This window comes from Marmota flaviventris, chromosome 15 (genome assembly GCF_047511675.1).
Source record: "Marmota flaviventris isolate mMarFla1 chromosome 15, mMarFla1.hap1, whole genome shotgun sequence".
Classification (NCBI taxonomy): Eukaryota; Metazoa; Chordata; class Mammalia; order Rodentia; family Sciuridae; genus Marmota; species Marmota flaviventris.
Window position 1 is genome coordinate 38,442,666 of NC_092512.1, and position 18,383 is coordinate 38,461,048.

The window sequence follows — 18,383 nt, forward strand, 5'->3', positions numbered from 1 at the left end:
CCCAGTGCCTCACATGTGCTAGGCAAGCACTCCGCCACTGAGCTACAGCCCCAGTTCTTATAAAAAGTTTTGAAAGTCCAAAGCTCAATACAAAAGTATAAGTCATCATTATTATTTAGTTTGTATCTGTCTAAGCAAGCATGCCTCAGAAACATCTTGGCTATCTCACTCTTTAGGTCTTTACTTCTCAAATTTTAGGATTCATATGAGGCTTCTAGGCTGCTTATTAAATGATTCCCAGATCCCACATACATACATCTTTTCCATAGACAAATATGGGCCTAGAAGTCAGCTCCAGGTGGTTTTGATTCCTGTGACCTGGAAACCAGACTGAGAAATACTGCTTTGAAGTATAATTGATGTTTCTCAAGATACCAATTCAAAAATATATTTAAAAAAGAACATTTTATTATTAAAAAGGAATTTTTAATGTACTAACAGTTAATATTCACTGTAAAACAATTAAAGCAGTATTGAAATATATAGTAAAAAAGATAAGGCTCTTTCTTCTCCTCCTGATCTTCTAATTTCTCTTCCAGAGGTAAGTTTTGATAATTAGCTTTCCATACTTTTTTCTAAGTCTATGCAAATGTATATACTGGTTAAGAATGATGAGCATTTGATATTGTTTCTAAGATACTTTTGCTAGTAAAATAATGGTGAAATATATATCCTTGTTTACATTTTTTTGAGCAATAGTGTGAACATACTTGTAGGATAGGTTTCTAAAAGTTTGATTGCTAGGCCAAAATATTTGAATACATAGAAGGGAATAAAATAAGATTTCCTCTTCCTCTTCCAACCTCCAGTCATTCTCCTGAGAAATCATTGAGATTCTGTGTCGCCTTATATTAAACGCTTTTATATGTTCATTTTGTTTTGACACAATGTTAATCCATCCTTCAAAAGAACCTGTTTCCCTAACCTATATCTAACTTAATCTTTCTGGTGGCAATCTAATATTAGTGTCTTCACTGTTTTCAAGTTCTACTGACAATGGAATCACTGTCCAGATGTTACTTCTAATAATGCTATAAATCAAGGGTGTCCCTCAAAGGTTCTTCAGCAATGATAAGGAGTTTCCTGGAATTTAAATATTTCTGGGAAAAAGTCTAGAATAAATAAGATTTTGAGCATAAAATTATTTTTAATTTTTTTTTAGTTGTCAATGGACTTTTATTTTACTTATTTATATGCGGTGCTGAGAATCAAACCAGTACCTCACACATGCTAGGCAAGAGCTCTACCACTGAGCTACAACCCAGCCCCATAAAATGATTTTTTAAAATTAACTCTAAATCAAACTCACATAATTCTTATATTTAAATCGTGTCTGCACGTTGCTGGGCACCAAACCCAGGGTTTTGTGTATTCTAGGCAAATGCTGCACCCCAAGTTCCTATCATTACTACATTTAAATTTTTTTTTTTTTGTATTCTTATTATTTCTTCTCACAAATGCTCTACTCCAGCCACACTATACTAGCTACTTTATTGTTAGGTTAAATTCACCTCAAAGTGAGTCACACATTTGAATAAATTTTGGAAAAGAATCTGAGTTACAGACCAGGGTTCTGGTCTTAGACCTGACAATAACATTAGATATGTAAAGCTGAGAATGAAAAGGTTGTGTGTGAGGGCGAGAGGAAGAAGACAGAAAGAGGTCCTTCCCTTTCCCGTCCTCAGGGCAAAATAACAGGACAAATTGCTTACTTACCGGTCTGATTTTTTTTTTTTTTTTTTTTTTGAACTGGGGATTAAACCCAGGGGCGCTTCATCTTTGAGCTATATCCCAGCCCTTTTTGAGACAGGGTGTTGCTAAATTGCTGAGGATCTAGAAACTGCAATTTTCCTGCCTCGGCCTCCCAAGTCCCTGGGGTTACAGGTATGTCCCCCTTCGCACCGGGCAGATTTTACTTTTTAATTAATTTATTTTGGTACTGGTGAGGAGGTGGGAACTTTCAGTACCTAATATCTTGTACAATTCGTCACTGGATATTTATACCAAGCTCCAAGGTTCACAGCAAAAAAAAAAAAAAAAAAAAAAAAAGATTTTTTTAAAAAGTAGATTTCAGTGCCCCGAATCATTCTAACATAGCCACAAAAGCTGAGCCTTGGGGATTCTGCGCGTGAAGCCACCGTTCTCCGAAGGACCCGCAACCTGGGCAAGGGCAGAAGAGTGGATCCAGCTGCTTCTGACCTGCGAAGGGTAGAAGCAGGAAAAGCGGCTCCGGCTCCCTCCAGGAGCCTCCGCAGGAGCGGCGCCTTCAGCAGACAAACTGCCTCTTCTCCCGGCCCTTCTACCGTACTCTCAGTTGGTTTCGCCAGTTCTTGCCAGGTTCGACGCTTCGGTTTTCCTAAACTCGCAGCTTGTAGCCTAATCCAATACGAGGCAGAAAATTTAAGGACACAGAGAGAAGTTAACGGCCCGCCCACCATTAGAACTGGTGGTATCCATAGCAACCGACAGCGGCCGCACGCTTCTAGCCCCACCCCTTCCGTTTGCTATTTGCTTCCGCTTCCGGTCCTAGCGTCCTCCGGATCTGCAGTAAAGAACTTTGCATTGTGGGAATTCCTTCCTTTCTAGCTCTCCGGCCATCTTGACGGCTGCTCTAGGTGAGTGAGCTCCGCAGTGCCGAGAGTTATCTGGCTCGAGGAACCCTCCCGATTGCCGGTTAAAACCTGGGATCTTAAATCTCCTGTACTGTCTTCTCTATGTTTCAGGTTGGGGGCCGTCCCGCATCTAAGGCAGGAAGATGGTGGCCGCAAAAAAGACGGTGAGTGAGGAGGGCTGGGGCCTGAAGCCGATTCACGTGGAGACGAGTCTGAGCCGGGCCGTGCAGATCTGAGCGGGGAGGCAGCATGCCCACTGGCATTGGGAGGGTTCTAAAAGGAACCTGAGAGGCTCTCCGTGGCTTAAAAGGTTTTACTAAGCGGCTTAATTCCAGAAAGTTGGATCTTGTTTTGAGGTGGTTGTAAATGAGGCCTTCACATTCGTATTCAATGTTTGCTTTGTAGAAAAAGTCCCTGGAGTCGATCAACTCTCGGCTTCAGCTTGTTATGAAAAGTGGAAAGTATGTACTGGGGTACAAGCAAACTCTGAAGATGATCAGACAGGGCAAAGCGAAATTGGTCATCCTTGCCAACAACTGTCCAGCTTTGAGGTAATGGAGGGAACTTCAATGTGTCGCCGACTGCAAATTCATCATGAACGAATGTCTAGAAAAGTAATCTGCGTTGCATGAATTTGATTTTATGTACAAGTTTATTTTTCGCAAACAGAATAATTATTGTGGTTGCTGTTTTGATGTTTCGTCCTTAACTTGTGTCCCATCATCATTTGCTTTCTTTGAGGAGAAATGTGTGAAGGGGGGCTAAAATCACAGATTGTCAAAGTTTGAAGGAAGCACAGATGTATAATTTGTTTCTCCTTATATTTTTTATTCTGCCATTTATCCTTATTTCTTTAGCTTTGAGATGCTTGAAAGGTGCTTCATTGTATTCGTTGTAGTACAGAAAATCAGGTAAAAAATTAGGCTGGACAAGTTAGAGGGTCTCATGGAATCACTGAATTCAGCCCTGTGTGTCACTTCTGAGCCCGGATTAATTTTTTGGACTGTTTTGAAATTGAACCCTAGTAGATATTGTAAATAAGCTAAAGGAATTCGCAGAGTATTAGCCATATGATTAATCCCCTACTCTCTATTTTCCATGCTAATGTATAACCTGCTCAGAGATCTTATATAGATGTCTGGTTATTGGTGGAGCCTAGAGTGTTGGGTCTTATTCCATGTTTTCAAGAGTAGTATGTTTAATTAGAAAGTCTCACCAACATTACAATTAATAAGATAAAGAGTATCTTTTGTCACTTGGTATTGATTTGCCTTTTTTTTTTTTGGTTCCTAAAGGAAATCTGAAATAGAGTACTATGCCATGTTGGCCAAAACTGGTGTCCATCACTACAGTGGCAATAATATTGAACTGGGCACAGCATGTGGAAAATACTACAGAGTGTGCACACTGTCTATCATTGATCCAGGTATATTTTTAAAACATAAAATCATTTTTCCTTGTAATATAATACCAGTATTTCTTGTTATGGAAATGTCTTTGGTTCCTGAGTTCAGGTTGTGAGTTTGGCTAAAGGATAATTCTAGTTTTATTTTGCAGAGAATTGATAATAATCTTATAATTGGCTTTGTTATAAATCAATTTTTTTTTCTTACTTTGAGACTCTTTAATAAAACACTAAAATAATAATGACTTGGGAACTGTAAAAAGTGAAACTATAAGGCGGAAATAATCAGATAAAATAGTAAAAAAGTAATCTTTGTTGCCTGAGAAAGGACAGGTAAAATTAGGTTGAGGGTTGGGATGAAGTGTTATGTTTTGAACCTGTGAATTTTAGATAACTCATAAAATTCTGCGAATATTCTCGCTGTTCTGATTTTTGTAATAATCAGGGCAGGCTAAACATTCGCTATATTAAGACCATGCATGGTGTCCCCAGACCTAGTTCTTTCCCTGGGTCTGGTTTTATAAGTGCTGGTGATAAACCCAATCTGATTTACAATATGATCATTTTGTATGACCATATTATGACTATGATTCTACATTATCTTGATCTACCTTTTGAAAAATGATAGTACAGCTAGTGGGGTAACTTGCAAATAATCAATACTAAGTTGCAGACTTGTCTAAAAGAACATGTAAACAAAATACAGAAATTTTGTTACTACCAGTTGCCATTAAATGTATTGTAAAATTACTGTTTTTATTTTCTAGGTGATTCTGATATCATTAGAAGCATGCCAGAACAGACTGGTGAAAAGTAAAATGTGTAAAATTTTTCTTTAATAAAACTTGGCAGAGTGTGTTTTAAAAACACTGCATTCATTTTGGTTATTTTCTTTGTGTCTTTTAGTTTCTGAAAACTTTCCTGGAGGTAATATAGAGAGGCAGAGGGGGGAGCTGGATGTGACAAGACTTTGGGTAAAGACTTATACATCATAGTTTCCATTTTCTTGTTTTTCTAAAGGGAAAGCATTGAGTATCCTTTACCTGAAATGCAGAAGACCAGAAATGTTTTGCAGATTTTGAAATATTTGCATATACTAATGAAATCTCAGAATGGGACCTGAGTCTAAATACAAAATTCATTTGTGAATTATATACAGTATTTTTTTAAAAACATTTTTAGTTGTAGGTGGGCACAAATACCTTTATTTTGTTTAGTTTTATTTATGTGGTTCTGGGGATTGAACCCAGTGCCTCATGCATGCTAGGCAAACACTGTACCACTGAGCCACAAAACTCCAACACGTATACAGTATATTTAATAATTTTATACATGAAACAGTTTGAGATCATGGATATTCTACTTATGTCAGTTCTAAGAAAATTTCAGATTGAGGATGTTCATATGCTAGGTTTTTAAGAGACTTAATTTTCATAATTCTAGTCTGAGGATATTATTTGCATTTTTATTTTTGAATGTGTTTGAGATGCTTTGAGGTTAAACAGCCAGAATTACAATTTATCAAATCTGAGTAGTAAGATTTAAGCGAAATGTTTCCCCATCTAGAGTGTTTTCATAGGCTGAGAAAAGTACTATTGAACTTTAATGAAGAGATAGAAGAAATATATGTGGATGACTTAAGAATAAGCCCAGATCTTCATAAGTTTTGTCAAATTGCTGGGATGAGTTTTGTATCATTTAGTCCTAAAAGACATGAAGTATGTTTGGTGTTGAGATTTTGGGGAAAATGTATACCATATACCTCATAGAACCCCTTCCCCACATATATTAATGTACTTTGGAACAGTAAGAGGAATTAATTTGGGGGAAAATATTGACGCTACATCCTCACTTACCAAGTTGAATGATGCTAATGGAATATATGTGCAGTCTGCTGGACTTTGAGGGAGACTATAGAAGTGTCAGAAATTACTGTCTTGGATTTAGCAGTCTCCATCTTCCCTCTTTGGCCTCACATCTTTTCAGGCAATTTTTGATGATAGACAGGAAAAGAGGATGCCTTACGTTTACTGTCCAAAAGGTCAGCCATTTACTGAACTTAGAGTTAGGGCTATCTCTTAATAGGTTTATAATAACATTTTGTTAAATATTGTGTCATTCCCCTTGGGTTTATTTTAAGGTAACATCTGATCTTGGTGTTAAATCAGAGGTTGTAGATACACTTTTGGAGAGTAGCTATTACTAGAGTGGTTGTTACTCTTACATTTTGGGAGCATACTGATGTTTGACAATGCAGTTCTTTGGGAGAGCTGAGGATACTGAAGCTGTTTTTTATTCCTGGTTTCCCTTCCATTTCATTGAAACATAACCACCAAATATCACGTCCACCTTTTTAGATTAGCATATCTTGTTAAGAGCCATTGGGTTACATGAAAAATTTTAAATGGTATAAGGTGTTCATGTTTACATATTCAGAGACTGGTATTCTTAAATTGTTTGAAATCTTTGTCTTTGATAAGAATTGCTTGGTCTGACTACCATAATTCAAAATTTTGCCTCTTGGTTAAGGAAGTATGTGCTTCTTATATTTGCTTTGTTAATTTTTCCCACTAATGAGAGTTCCACCCTATTGAGTTATTTTTAGATTATTTTCCCCTCTAGTTTAACTTGTTCTAATTTACTTTAAAAAGTGTGGGAATCTTGGGGGGCTGGGATTGTGGCTCAGTGGTTGAGCGCTTGCCTTGAATGTGTGAGGCACTGGGTTCGATTCTCAGCACCACATATAAATAAAAAATAAGATCCATCAACAACTAAAATGAGTAAAATAAATAAAATTTTTAAAAATGTGGGTTCCAGTCTACTATATCTTTGCAGTGTTTTTATGATACAACTTCTTGGCTGTGCAGTCTTTCTGTAAAAGTTTAAATAGGAAACATTTCCTGGCCTGAGATAAAGTGCCATTAAACTGCTGCTGGAGAAAATGCCATTAGGACTGTCTAAAGTGGCATTTTCTTTTTTGATTGCAATAAAAATAATGTGTTTGCCTCTAAAACAAGAGGAACTACAGAAAATCCCAGCCAGCTGAATTTACTCCATACGTCTACTGTTAGGAATAGAGATAGCTGTCCCAATGAAGAGGTTGGCTGTTGTGAAGTGTAACAACTGGAATTGGTACAGGATGGTGGCAGGAGCAAAAGGTTATAAAAAAATTAAGTTTTAGGTTGGTCATAAATGCATGACCAGCTGGGTAATCTGGAAGATGATCACCTGGAGTTTTTGGTCTGCCGTCACATCTACAACTACCAGCTCCCATTCTGCATTTCTGGGCCTACCTGTACTTATTCTGAGGATAAGTTCAGCATCATCTTTCAGTCTAGATTAGGTGCCTCTGAGTTACCTTAAAACCTATTTTATAGCATTAATATCTGCCTCTCATTAAGCTAAGGTCTTAAAGACGGTCTCAATTTTGTCACCAAAAATATTAGAGTGAATAATATTTTCTAGTGCTTAAACAATGACATTAAGCTTATGACTGTCCAGAATTTTATCTTCATCTAACTGATGGTACTTTTTCAGTAATTTTGTGCATTTACTGTTAAATTCATTGCCTCCTGTTTTTGTTCAAAAGATAATGTAGGGGAGGGAACTACTAAAGAACAAAAGCAGAAACAATTCATTCTCACTCATACACTTACCATCTCTGGGTCAGATACTGTTGGCTGCTGAAGAATAAAAACATAATAGCTAATATTGAGCATTTGAAAGGTTTGGGTCCTTTTACTAAATGTATATACAATCGATCCTTTGACAACACGACAGTACTGTTACTTCCATTTTAACAGATGAAATTAAGACAGGTGATAAATGATAAAAGTGGAATGCAAAACCCTTCATGTAAAAGTTGCAAAAACAAAAAATATTTTATATTTTAGGCATTCCCTAAGTTAAATATCTTGGATTAATCTGTACATTTTGATGCTTTGGTTGGAAGCCTTTGTTTTCCAGTTTTCCATGAAACTGCCTCTTTTCCGCACCAAGTTGTAGAAATATTTAATAGCTTAAAAGAGGAAGGGTAGTCTTGAGCCACTAGAGGGAGCTTGAACACAACAGAATTTAAAGTCAAACTGAGCAAACTAAGCAGTGCCTGAACTGGTTATATCTCAAATAATGTGAATCCAAATCAATACAGCTTCCTAACGAAAACGTCTATATTTAGGGTCAAATGGGTTTTTCAGATAAGGTTGAGGCCTTAAGAGATGTTCTTCCCATTCTGCCACACTGCTTTTTGGGAGCTTATTCTGATGTAAACACTTGTCTTAAGATACTTCAGTATAGATTTATCAAGTTTTGTTTATAAGACATCATTTGGATTCTTAAAGTGTAGTGACTTCCTTGGGGAAAGATGACTTTTTGTCTTTGTTTCTTGTTCAGTTTATCTTCCTAAGCAGACATAGTTGAAGTCTTTTTTGACTATTCTCACTTCCTTATTTTCCTCATTAGATGTCTATCACTCTGGAATATTTTCTGTACTTAAATATACATGTTAGTGTATTATATCAGTTCCCCTTCTGATAATGTTTAGGTTTTTGCTAGTATGTTGCTTTTACAAACTCTAGTAGCATTCTTGTACAGGTCTCCTTGTATATATGTACTAAAATCATTGAGTAATATACCTGTAAGTCCTGCTACAGTTACAGGGTTTCCTGCGTTTTTAGTTTCATTTGGGGCAGGCAGATTTATTCTGCAAAGAGACTGCCAATTTGCACTCTTCTTAGCAGTGTATAAAAGTCTTATAGTTCCACGCCTTAAGAACACTTGACAAACTTTCATTTTTGCCACTAGTAGAGTAAAAAAAAAAAAGGTTTTTGTTTTACCCTGCATTTCCTAATCACTGAGATCAAACTTTTTTTTAAATGTACATAATTGGCCATTTTCATGTATACATATCTTGCATGTAAAATTAAGAATTTGGGGGGTTGGGGCTGTAGCTCAGTGGTAGAGCACTTGCCTTGCAAGTGTGAGGCCCTGGGTTTGATCCTCAGCACCACATAAAAATAAATAAATAAAGACATTGTGTTCATCTACAACTTAAAAATATTTTTTTTAAAAAAAATTAAGAATTTTGCACAGGATGCTATTCTCTGAAGTGATAAATTTTAATATTGTATAAAAAAATTCAACTTGTTACACAAGTACATATGTCCTATTATTTTGTGCATACATCCATATATATATATCAAGGTAAAGTCCAATACAAAAAATTAGCATTTCCTATGGCCAGTGTTCTAAGAAGTAAGACTGCAAAATATTTTGTAGTCGATGAGATTACAACACTAAGGCAGGATGAGGCAGAAGCAAATTATATCCACAGAACATTACAAAATACCTTGCATAGCTTATTTATTCTTATGGTAAACTCATCAAGATTCTGAAGTTCCCCTCCCCTAAATAAATTTATACAAGTTGGTATTTTATTTTCTTTGTATAGTAAACCAGCTTCCTCTGAACTGGTTGTGTTTTACTTCCCAACATTATAGACCTAATAGCCTGAGCTTTGGGGCTCTGTGCTGCTTCCATTGCAATTCTTGATACAGTGACATAAGGATGTGTGGAGTGTTTCTAGTCTTCATCTGTATCTCAGGCGATTTTCCAAGGCTTCCATTCTCTGTGTCATTTCTTCTAGTAAATCTCAAATTAAGGAAGAGGGATCTGAATTGCATATTTTCATTGACATTCTAATACAACTTGATTTATCTAAATAAAATTTTGTCCTGAAATATAAAAGGCTTTGAGCTTAAAAAAAAAGAATTCTTGTCAAGTATTTTAAAACCCTGATTATAAGTTTAAGAAACTAATTTAACACACTTTCAAGACAAATATAGTTCAAGTTAAGTTCATTTCTAAAGACAGAGCCATCCCACTGTTATATGTAATCATTATATACACACACACAAATCAAGAAATAGTTTAAATTTTTTAACTGATTCAGATTTTTAATGGCATTCATACCCCTGTTGCTTGTAAAAGAGTTTGCTATAGCACACCTCTGGGAACCAGAAATGATAATGTTGGGGATGTTGTAAAGAGAAGAATATGAAAGATTAGGACTTGAAAAGTAATATATAAAGTCAGAAGAGAAGAGAGGGAGTTTTCACCCATGATACAAGGTAAAGCTAAAAGGTAGCTTCCTGGAGGAATTTGATCTGTGCTCTTTTCATTCATAACTTTAGTCTCTTGGGAAGTAGACCTTCAGAGGTGGAGTAGAAAGAGAGAAGAGGCATTAAATCAAGTGTCTTCCCAGGAAGCTCCTTAATGCCATCTACCTGCCCCTTTGGCAGAATGGGAACCCAGATTCATCGTCTATTTGACGTCTATTAACCACTGTCAAAAAAATTGTTCTGTTTTACTTAGGGGAGCCTGTTTGCAGCTTTTAGAAGGGGAATTGCTATGTGCTGTTGTTTCTTATTATACAAGCCCCTTGGCCCAGTGGTAGTTCAGAATTAAACCATTTCCCTATAGGCTAGTTGATGCACGCCGAGATACATATCAGCCAGCTTTAGTAAGCTTACTGTAATTTTAAGTTCAGAGCAGTTGGCAGTGTGATCAATGTGTAAAAAGCACTGAATCCTCATTTCTCTATTATCCCAAAGCATTCCTTTTATTTATAATATTGTTTTAATGAATCATTGGATCTTACTGTTCCCTTGGTAGAATGTTTCATCTTCTAGAGTGCTGATATAAAACTATCTGCTGCCAAAAAAATGAGAAGAAAAAAAAAGCCCAATAAAAGAGAAATCCTTTAGAAACTACACATTGAATCCAAATGTGGCTGCTGTGCAGTTTATGGCCAAAGAAAATGTTGGGGGTTTAAACTGAGTTTGAAACCTCTTAAGTCTACCACATTCTCTACCTAGAGACACTGTACCTTTGATGCACTTCAGATCCGGTATATATCGTCCTAGCAGAGAGGGAATTAAGTCCTTTATTTTATTTTCTTACATATTGCCTGGTTGACTAGCATTTCTGCTAATCCTCCTAGGACAGCATATGGCAACTAAATGCCTGACACTAAATGCCTGACACTTGCCACTAAGCCTGGCTTGACCCTGTGTTGGCATGGCAATCTTCTTTTTTTTTAAGAAAAAGCTTTTCCTGGAGCTCACTATCCTCAACTTCCTGGGAATAATTTCACCTGATAAAAGCCATACAGAGCATTTGTGAGTTTTGGTAATATTCTTTGCATTCCATATGCAGCATAACACTAGAAAAGGATATAGCGCTGTGTTAATTTTTTTACTTCTTCATTTGCAAGGTTCTGGAACATTATGAGGTTTTCACATTTGCATTGATCGTGTTTTTCTTCCAGAGGGCTTCCTGAGAAAGCAGATGGAAAGTGTTCACCTCTGTCATCCACCAAACGTCCAGACACATAATAATAGGATTGAATCATCATATAGAGAAAACCATAGTGAAAGAAATGTTCCACTTTTTCCACACAGTCAGATCCAGTGAAGTAAATACCAGGAAAGGACTATCTATGCTTCTAGCACTGAAACAGGCCTTAACTGTGGATTAGGGGACAGAATACTGTTTCTCTTCTTTTTTTTTTGTTCTTATTCTATTTAAGTTCTCTTTTCCTCCTTCCTATTTCCTTTAAGCCAAGTTTTTTGGCAAGTTGCAATGCTGTTATCAAATTATAGTAACTATTTTACTTGGAATTACCTGAAGATTTTGTTGAGTGGAAAAGTTTTTGTGTAGACCGTGAAAGATGGTCTTCTTCAAATAGATATCTATGTTGCACTGCAAAATTAGAACAGGAAAGTAGGTCTTGGATATTTATGGTGACTGGCTCAGATTCTGTAAAGAGAAAGAAAACTGAAGTCAAACCTGCTTAACACCACTGTGGTCTAAAGTAGCCAGCAGCACAATAAGGCGCTTGCTATTCCTGCCACCTAGTACAGAGCTTTACTTTGATATACTGAGGCAAAAAGTCTATTAGCAGAGCTACTAGGTACCAAATTACAAACTTGAAGTATAAATTTCCTTGTTACAGGAAAAAAGGCCTCAGTTAACATAATTTAAATCTTTCTTACTTTCATTATTTTACAACTTTTATTGGGAGAGAAACCATGGCAGAAACACCCACCAGAGATTCTGAAAACATTGTTTTAAAAAATTACCTGTTGGCTGGTGGACCCTCTTTGGCAGTTCCCCTGCTGGGGAGTCCTGTCTTCCATCAGAGTCTTCTAGAGCTGAGTGGAAAGAGGTGACCAGAAGGGATAACAGTTTTCCATACCCATGCATGTGCTTGAGGAAGCTAGTCTCAGACCAACTCCTTACCTCCTGCCATAACTCAGGTTTGGTTTGGTTTGTTTTTATTGGTAATACCAAATTCTCAGAAAAGCAGTTGTTTACTGTTATAATCGATGACCATTTTAGGGCAGTTCTAAGAGAAGCCTTCTCCCCTTATGTACAGCTTCTAAAGAATGCTCCCCCACATCCTCCCAAAAAATAAAAAACATATCTAGAGTGAAGGGTAGAAAAATGGTTAAATTTGTTGAATCAAGTTGAAATGCCAGCAATCCAACTCGAGCGAGGCATTTCAACATGAACAAAATGGCCAAGAGGCAATGTATGATCTACTCACAGGAATCTGAAAGACCTTCCCTCCCTGGTCCCCCTTTATCTCAGAGTTTTCCTTTAGAGGATTAAGACACATCACTTAGATTGGATTTTAGAGGTGATTGTACCTGGGGCATGAGTAGGAAGAAAAATGGACAGAACTACCGTGTACAAGCCTACTTGGCACAATTAGTGGATTGTGGAAAAACATTAAGAATTCAAAATTTGAATTCTAAAGGGCAGTCTAATAATATTCTATACACATGAGTTGTCCATGCAGAAAAGCATTCTTTGAATTTCCAACAGTGAGCTTGCAAGGATAACCATCCCTTTCCACTCCAAATTACAGGCATATTTTGAAATTGCACCTCTTCTCTCCTGGTTTATATAATGATTGTTTCCTGCTACACGATCACTTTTCTAAGGCTTTGGTGCGGATTAAGTAGGCTGGCACCTCCTACTATTTATCACACTGCTCTGCACAGAGCAAGTGCTCAAGCTGTGGTAGTTATCAGTTTTGTCTTTCCCTCTCTTCTGTTCCCTTTTTTATGATTACTGATTCTAAGTACCACTGACCCTGACCACCAGGAGGCACTTTTTTGATTATGCTGAAAGAATGGGTTGAGATTCCTCCTTTGATTGTTCATACTGGCCTTTCCTAGATGCTGCTAGAGTACCTTCACAGATGCCTTTCTTTAGCTTTTCACTTATCTCGCCCATTGAACTGAAGTCTTCTGCATAGAAGAGATGTTTGTCAGTAGGCTCAGAGGCAATCTCCTGTAGTTCTTCCTCAATGGCTTTTCCAACCCCAACAGCATACATAGTGATACCTAGGGAGCAAAACAGGTAAGAACAAGGCAGTTAGGGATTTGCATCCCTGCTCTGGAAGTTATGTGTACTACATCCAAAGTCAGCTAGATATTAAGTGATGTGATTGAGGGAGGGGTCCATACCAACACCCCTTTGTTTGTATTTTCCCTCCATTTTGCTTTGGCCCTATGAACAAAAGAGAGGGACCCTAAAGAGAAGTGAGGGATCTGGGAGAGGTTGGGTACCCAACATGTTGCTCAGCTTCAGGGAGAGTTATTTAACAAATCTGCAAATTTTCCCTGAATTAGCCTTCTGGATAAGTAGAAAAGAACACCTATCTTATGGCTATTAAAATGGGGATCTCTTCTGGAAGAATTTTAAGAAGCAGGACAATTTATGATCTTATAACCAAGATAGGAACCTTCAATAATCTAGGGTCAAGTGAAACTGCCTTCTGCCTGTTTTTCTTAGGAGGACACAATCTTATGAGGAGACGGTAAGCTGAGGAGGAGAATCTGCAGATCACTGGAAATCCCCAGTCAAGAGAACAAACCTAAATGTCAACATTAGATTTCTTTTTTTGTTTGTTTGTTTTTTGGAACTTTACCACTGAGCTACATCCATAGCCATTTTTATTTTTGGTTTTGAGAAAGAGTCTAAATTACTAAGTCTGGGCTCAAAGTTGCAATGCTGCCTCAGCCTCCCAAGTTGCTAGGATTACATGCATGTGCCTGGCTCAACATTAGATTTCAAAAGGGGTATGAATTTTCTCCAAAAGCTTTTCTAAATCAGATTAATCATTCTTCCCCCTTCCCTTGTATACTGTTCATTTGAAAGTAAAATGCAATAAGAATTAAGCTCTCCTTGTTTTCCAACAGTTTTCAGAACTGATATCTTTTTTTTAAATTAAGTTGTAGATGGACACAATACCTTCATTTTATTTATTCTTTCTTTTTTCTTTTCTTTTTTTTTTTAATGTGCTAAGAATCAAACCCAGTGCCTTACACATGTTAGGCAAACGCTCTACCACTGAGCCACATCCCCAGTCCAGCACTGATAATTTATTCTGGCCAATTCATTAGACAATATTTCTTAAACGCACATAAAAGTGGCTCTGAAATTCAAGGGCTGAGAGTTGTGACTTGTTCTAAGTCTGTGTAAGTTCAACAGCCAAGGTCAGCATATTTGTCTAAGAGCCTAATGACTTTACATACAACTTCCTAAAAAGGGTAACTATTTTAGGATTATGTTAACTATATATAGAAATAATTAAATTCATGTGAGGATGTTACTTCCGATAAACCTTATTTGAAGAACCATATATCTCCTATCACCCACCTTTGGGTAATGTGTGGAAACTTGAGGGGCAAGTGTAAGATAAATTTCAGTAAGTCAAGTGAAAGGGCTAACCATTGTTCCTAGAGACGAAAATGCTTTTCCTGATGCTTTTTTAAGAACACAGGCTCTAGAGGGGCGGATGGGTTAGACATTAATTCTAGCAATCTAGTCTAATGTGAACAGCCAGTTTTACAGTCCACCCAGCTGATTCAGAGCTGGACACTTTTTCTGGCTCCCACTCTCTTAGGCAAGGAAGCAAGGAGCAGACTGTACAGTAAGCAATGTCAATAAAATAGCCTCCTTCACAAAGAGAGTAGTTGAGGTCAGTGTGAACGGGCCTTTCTGTAGGAGAATGGAGCTCACCAGGGGAGCTGGGAGTACTTTAACTACTGAGCATTTGTCATGCATCTTCTGCATGCCCAGTCCGATCTAGGCACTACGCCCATAAAGTCTTGGGTGAGGCAGTGTTCTGTGTCTCCCATTTGTCCCATTAGAGGATCTGCTGTGTCCTCAGCAAGTACTTACAGGAGGTGGCTTGCAAGCACAATGCTTCACAACCTCAAGTTTCCTCATCTCCCCTGAGGAATCCACACCCTTCACTATAAACTGTCTCTACCAGTCATCCCAGCTTCTGGTTGTCTTTTGCCAAGGGCCACACTCTTCTACACTTCGCATCCACACAACAGAAGAAACACTCAAATCCCTGCCTGCATTATACAGGAGGTCAGGAAAACCTCAAGAGGAGACTGAGCTTTACTGCACAAAAAGAACTTAGTCATCATCCTTCCTAGCATTTTGATTTTCTTTTTCAAAAGCTAACTTTCTCTTCCTGCAAACACAAAAATGTTCTCTATCTTAAGGTGATCATAGTTTCAGAGCACTGGTATTTTAAAAAAATGTATGAAGATAAACGTATTTTTTAACAAGCTCTTTAAGTGATTCTAAAGCAGCATTACCAGTGTTTGGGCACTGTTGTATGTCTGTCTGTGGTTACATAGCAAGTACAGGGGTGAGTCTATCCACTGGAAGTCACACACTGGGTAGTAAATCACATTGCTGGGTGTGGGCTGTGTAGCCTCCCACTCTGGGAGACTTTCCCGTCCTTCTTGAGCATTTTAACACCTCTGAGATCCCATTAAGGTCGCTAAGGGGTATAATGGTGGTTGTCAGGAAAATTTCCTTACGAAAATCAAGGAATTTTACGTTAATGGTCAGCTGTGACCACTTAGAGTTTAAGAAACCTGAACCTCAAGTGGTGTAAAGCACCTCCATTCTGTATTACCATTGGCCTTGGCTTTGCTGGCCCACTCGGAGACGTCATCTTGAGCCCGTCCGTCTGTGAATACGATGGCCACTCTGGGCACCCGTGTGGAGAGGGGCCTGGCCCCTTCTACTTGGGTAAAACTTCTCTCGAACATGTGTTTCAGGGCCAGCCCCGTCATAGAGCCCTTGCCCATGTACTTCATGTGGGCTACAGCTTTCTTCATGTCTTTGGCGGAGTTGAAGTTTCTCAGGGTAAACTCTGTGCGGACCTGCGTGGAGTACTGGAGCAGCCCCACTCGAGCAGCTTTGGGAGAAATTGCCAAGGAATCTATAATGCCAGTGACAAACTGCTTCACGATCTCAAAATTCTCTTCTCCAAGGCTCTTGGATCCATCAATCACAAAGACCAGGTCAATTGGTCCTTCAGTGCATCCTACATGAACAAAAGGAAAATTGATCTGGTTGGGTAATTAAAAATCATTTACGAAAAAGAATAGAAAATTGTGCTCTAATTGGAGGCACAACTGCTTTGGAGAACTACCTTGGTTTTTAATTAGACAATACACAGGACACGGAGCTCCAGTTGGGCAACCGGTTAGCGCATGGTACTTAGAAGACAATTCACAGGACAGATGAGGTGTTGGGAATGTCACAAGCAACAATCATTTTCATATATACTTTTATGTTTGGCTTGTCAAATCAGTAAAAATAGTAATTTTCATAAGCAAAAACACACAGCAGATGTACAAATCATCTAAGAAATCAATCCCACATTGTACCCTAATCAGTGACAGCCAGGTCTCCGAGGTACAGTGGGTACACTGAAGGGTCTGACTACACTCTAACCATTCCTATCACTTCATGCTGGGAGGATGACATCACATAAGTGCTGCCATGCTGAGTGACAAAGGAGAAGGAGATTCTTAAAATTCTGCTCAGTCATCATCTCTTCCAAGGATGGTTTCCTAGTAACCCAGATTGCATTAGCTGAATACCCGTAATTCTATCAATTTACTCAACCAAAATTTATTGAGCATCTGCCTTGTGCAAAACAGTAGACACAGCAGGATTATGGTTGTGACAAAGACAAATGTCTAATGCCAAGTTGCTTACAGTCCAACGTACTGGATGCAGCATTCCACGTTGTACAATAATTATTTTATTATGTGTTTGTCTCCTCCTTTAGTCTGTGAGTTCTTCCTCAGTAGAGGCTGGATTTCATTCATTTCTGTGCCCCTAATGTCTGGCACACAATAGGTGTTCAATAAACGTTGATTGACAGAATAAAAGAATGAGGCAGTATCTATTGGTTAGTGGGTAGCACACCTGTAAGTACTTCCACTGCCCTGTTAAAGCTTAAAAATGAAGCTCACTGTGAATTCTGTATCTATACCAAAGATTTTTGAGCAATGCAGATGGTTGAGGGTAAAAGAGAAAAACGTTATGCAAATACTTAAGCAATTTGGGTGTGAGGAGAAGAAAAATTTCCAGATCCCAAATGGATGAGATCATTTCAAATAGACCACAGTATATTATTATTATAACATTCTCTTTTCTATATCAAGCTGCTGTCTAATCTTTCAAAGTGAAGCATAACAATACAAGCAAGTAAAGACCCATTTTTATGCCTGGCTGGTATAACATGCTAATGTAATCGTGTGTGTATGTATGAATCTTGGGGACTGGGGGCTTGGGGTCCTTCTCTCTCTCTCCATTAAGTGCTTGTCTTCATTATTCAACCTATTGATTCTTTATTAGTGAAAGAGGAAAAGGCCAATTCAAAGCTTCATTTACATTCATAGCCTGTTTCTGAGTCAACCAGAAAAAGACTCAGCTGGCCTGCATGTGCTTCTCCAGCAGATTTCAGAAATACTGGTACAATTTACCAGCAGCAAAAATTCCTTCCTGCTCCTCCTGTATACCAGCCCTTGCAGCCTCCCCACAGAGGGCTGCATAAAGGCTCCTCAGGAAGACAGGAATGCCAGAGAGAGCAGAAAATGTCAGAAGCACCCAGACCCTTCTTTGCTTTCCGCCCCACTTGCCAGGTGCTTGTTTGCAGGTAGACCAGTCATGCTTTCTTTTGGCATTTTCTTTATGGTAGTTCATTTGTGAGCTGTGATTTACTTTCAGAACATAATTTTCACAGGGTTCTAGAATTTCAGAGTTAGATAAGACCTTGGCAGGTCATCTACTCCAGGCCTGCTGTGGTCTGAACTCCTCTCTTGATGAGAATCTATCACCCCTGTCCTCAGACCACTCTGCCTGTAATGACTGCAACAGTGATCATTCATTGAGCACTTTCTGTATACCAGCCCTGGAAGACAGGGTCTCACGTATTCTGCATTCTGGCTACGTGAGCTGTTATCCCCATT

General features: G+C 38.2%; 2 protein-coding genes and 1 non-coding gene across 4 annotated transcripts in view; 2 read left to right on the plus strand and 1 right to left on the minus strand.

Annotated features, from left to right (window-relative positions):
- Positions 1 to 2,559: 2,559 nt before the first annotated feature.
- On the plus strand, positions 2,560 to 4,891 carry Rpl30 (ribosomal protein L30). Its single transcript, XM_027947103.2, has 5 exons — positions 2,560 to 2,615; positions 2,724 to 2,776; positions 3,018 to 3,163; positions 3,908 to 4,038; positions 4,785 to 4,891. Exons 2-5 carry the CDS (start codon positions 2,756 to 2,758, stop codon positions 4,832 to 4,834), a joined length of 348 nt encoding a protein of 115 aa, XP_027802904.1. The 5' UTR covers positions 2,560 to 2,615; positions 2,724 to 2,755; the 3' UTR covers positions 4,835 to 4,891.
- Positions 4,423 to 4,556, plus strand: LOC114106576 (small nucleolar RNA SNORA72). The gene has a single exon (XR_003585223.1). It is a non-coding gene; the product is annotated as a small nucleolar RNA SNORA72 (small nucleolar RNA).
- Positions 4,892 to 9,107: 4,216 nt separating the features above from the next.
- Positions 9,108 to 18,383, minus strand: part of Matn2 (matrilin 2) — a 138,720-nt gene continuing 129,444 nt past the window's right edge. Inside the window, exons 14-19 of one of the 2 annotated variants that reach the window (XM_027947724.3) lie at positions 16,031 to 16,444; positions 13,278 to 13,430; positions 12,159 to 12,230; positions 11,701 to 11,778; positions 11,254 to 11,352; positions 9,108 to 9,660 (exon numbers count right to left, since the gene is read on the minus strand). In XM_027947724.3, coding sequence (XP_027803525.2) covers positions 9,605 to 9,660; positions 11,254 to 11,352; positions 11,701 to 11,778; positions 12,159 to 12,230; positions 13,278 to 13,430; positions 16,031 to 16,444 — 872 coding nt within the window. In that variant the 3' untranslated portion in view covers positions 9,108 to 9,604. Of the gene's footprint in view, positions 9,661 to 11,253; positions 11,353 to 11,700; positions 11,836 to 12,158; positions 12,231 to 13,277; positions 13,431 to 16,030; positions 16,445 to 18,383 lie in introns of both variants that reach the window. The other variant, XM_027947715.3, reaches the window with a different exon arrangement.

What these genes read in the sequence shown, in the direction of transcription:
- Rpl30 (XM_027947103.2), top strand. Translation starts at nt 2,756, where the DNA reads ATGGTGGCCGCAAAAAAGACG. An exon ending in TGGTGGCCGCAAAAAAGACG is followed by an intron (nt 2,777 to 3,017) that starts GTGAGTGAGGAG and finishes TTTGCTTTGTAG; the next exon opens with AAAAAGTCCCTGGAGTCGAT. An exon ending in AACAACTGTCCAGCTTTGAG is followed by an intron (nt 3,164 to 3,907) that starts GTAATGGAGGGA and finishes TGGTTCCTAAAG; the next exon opens with GAAATCTGAAATAGAGTACT.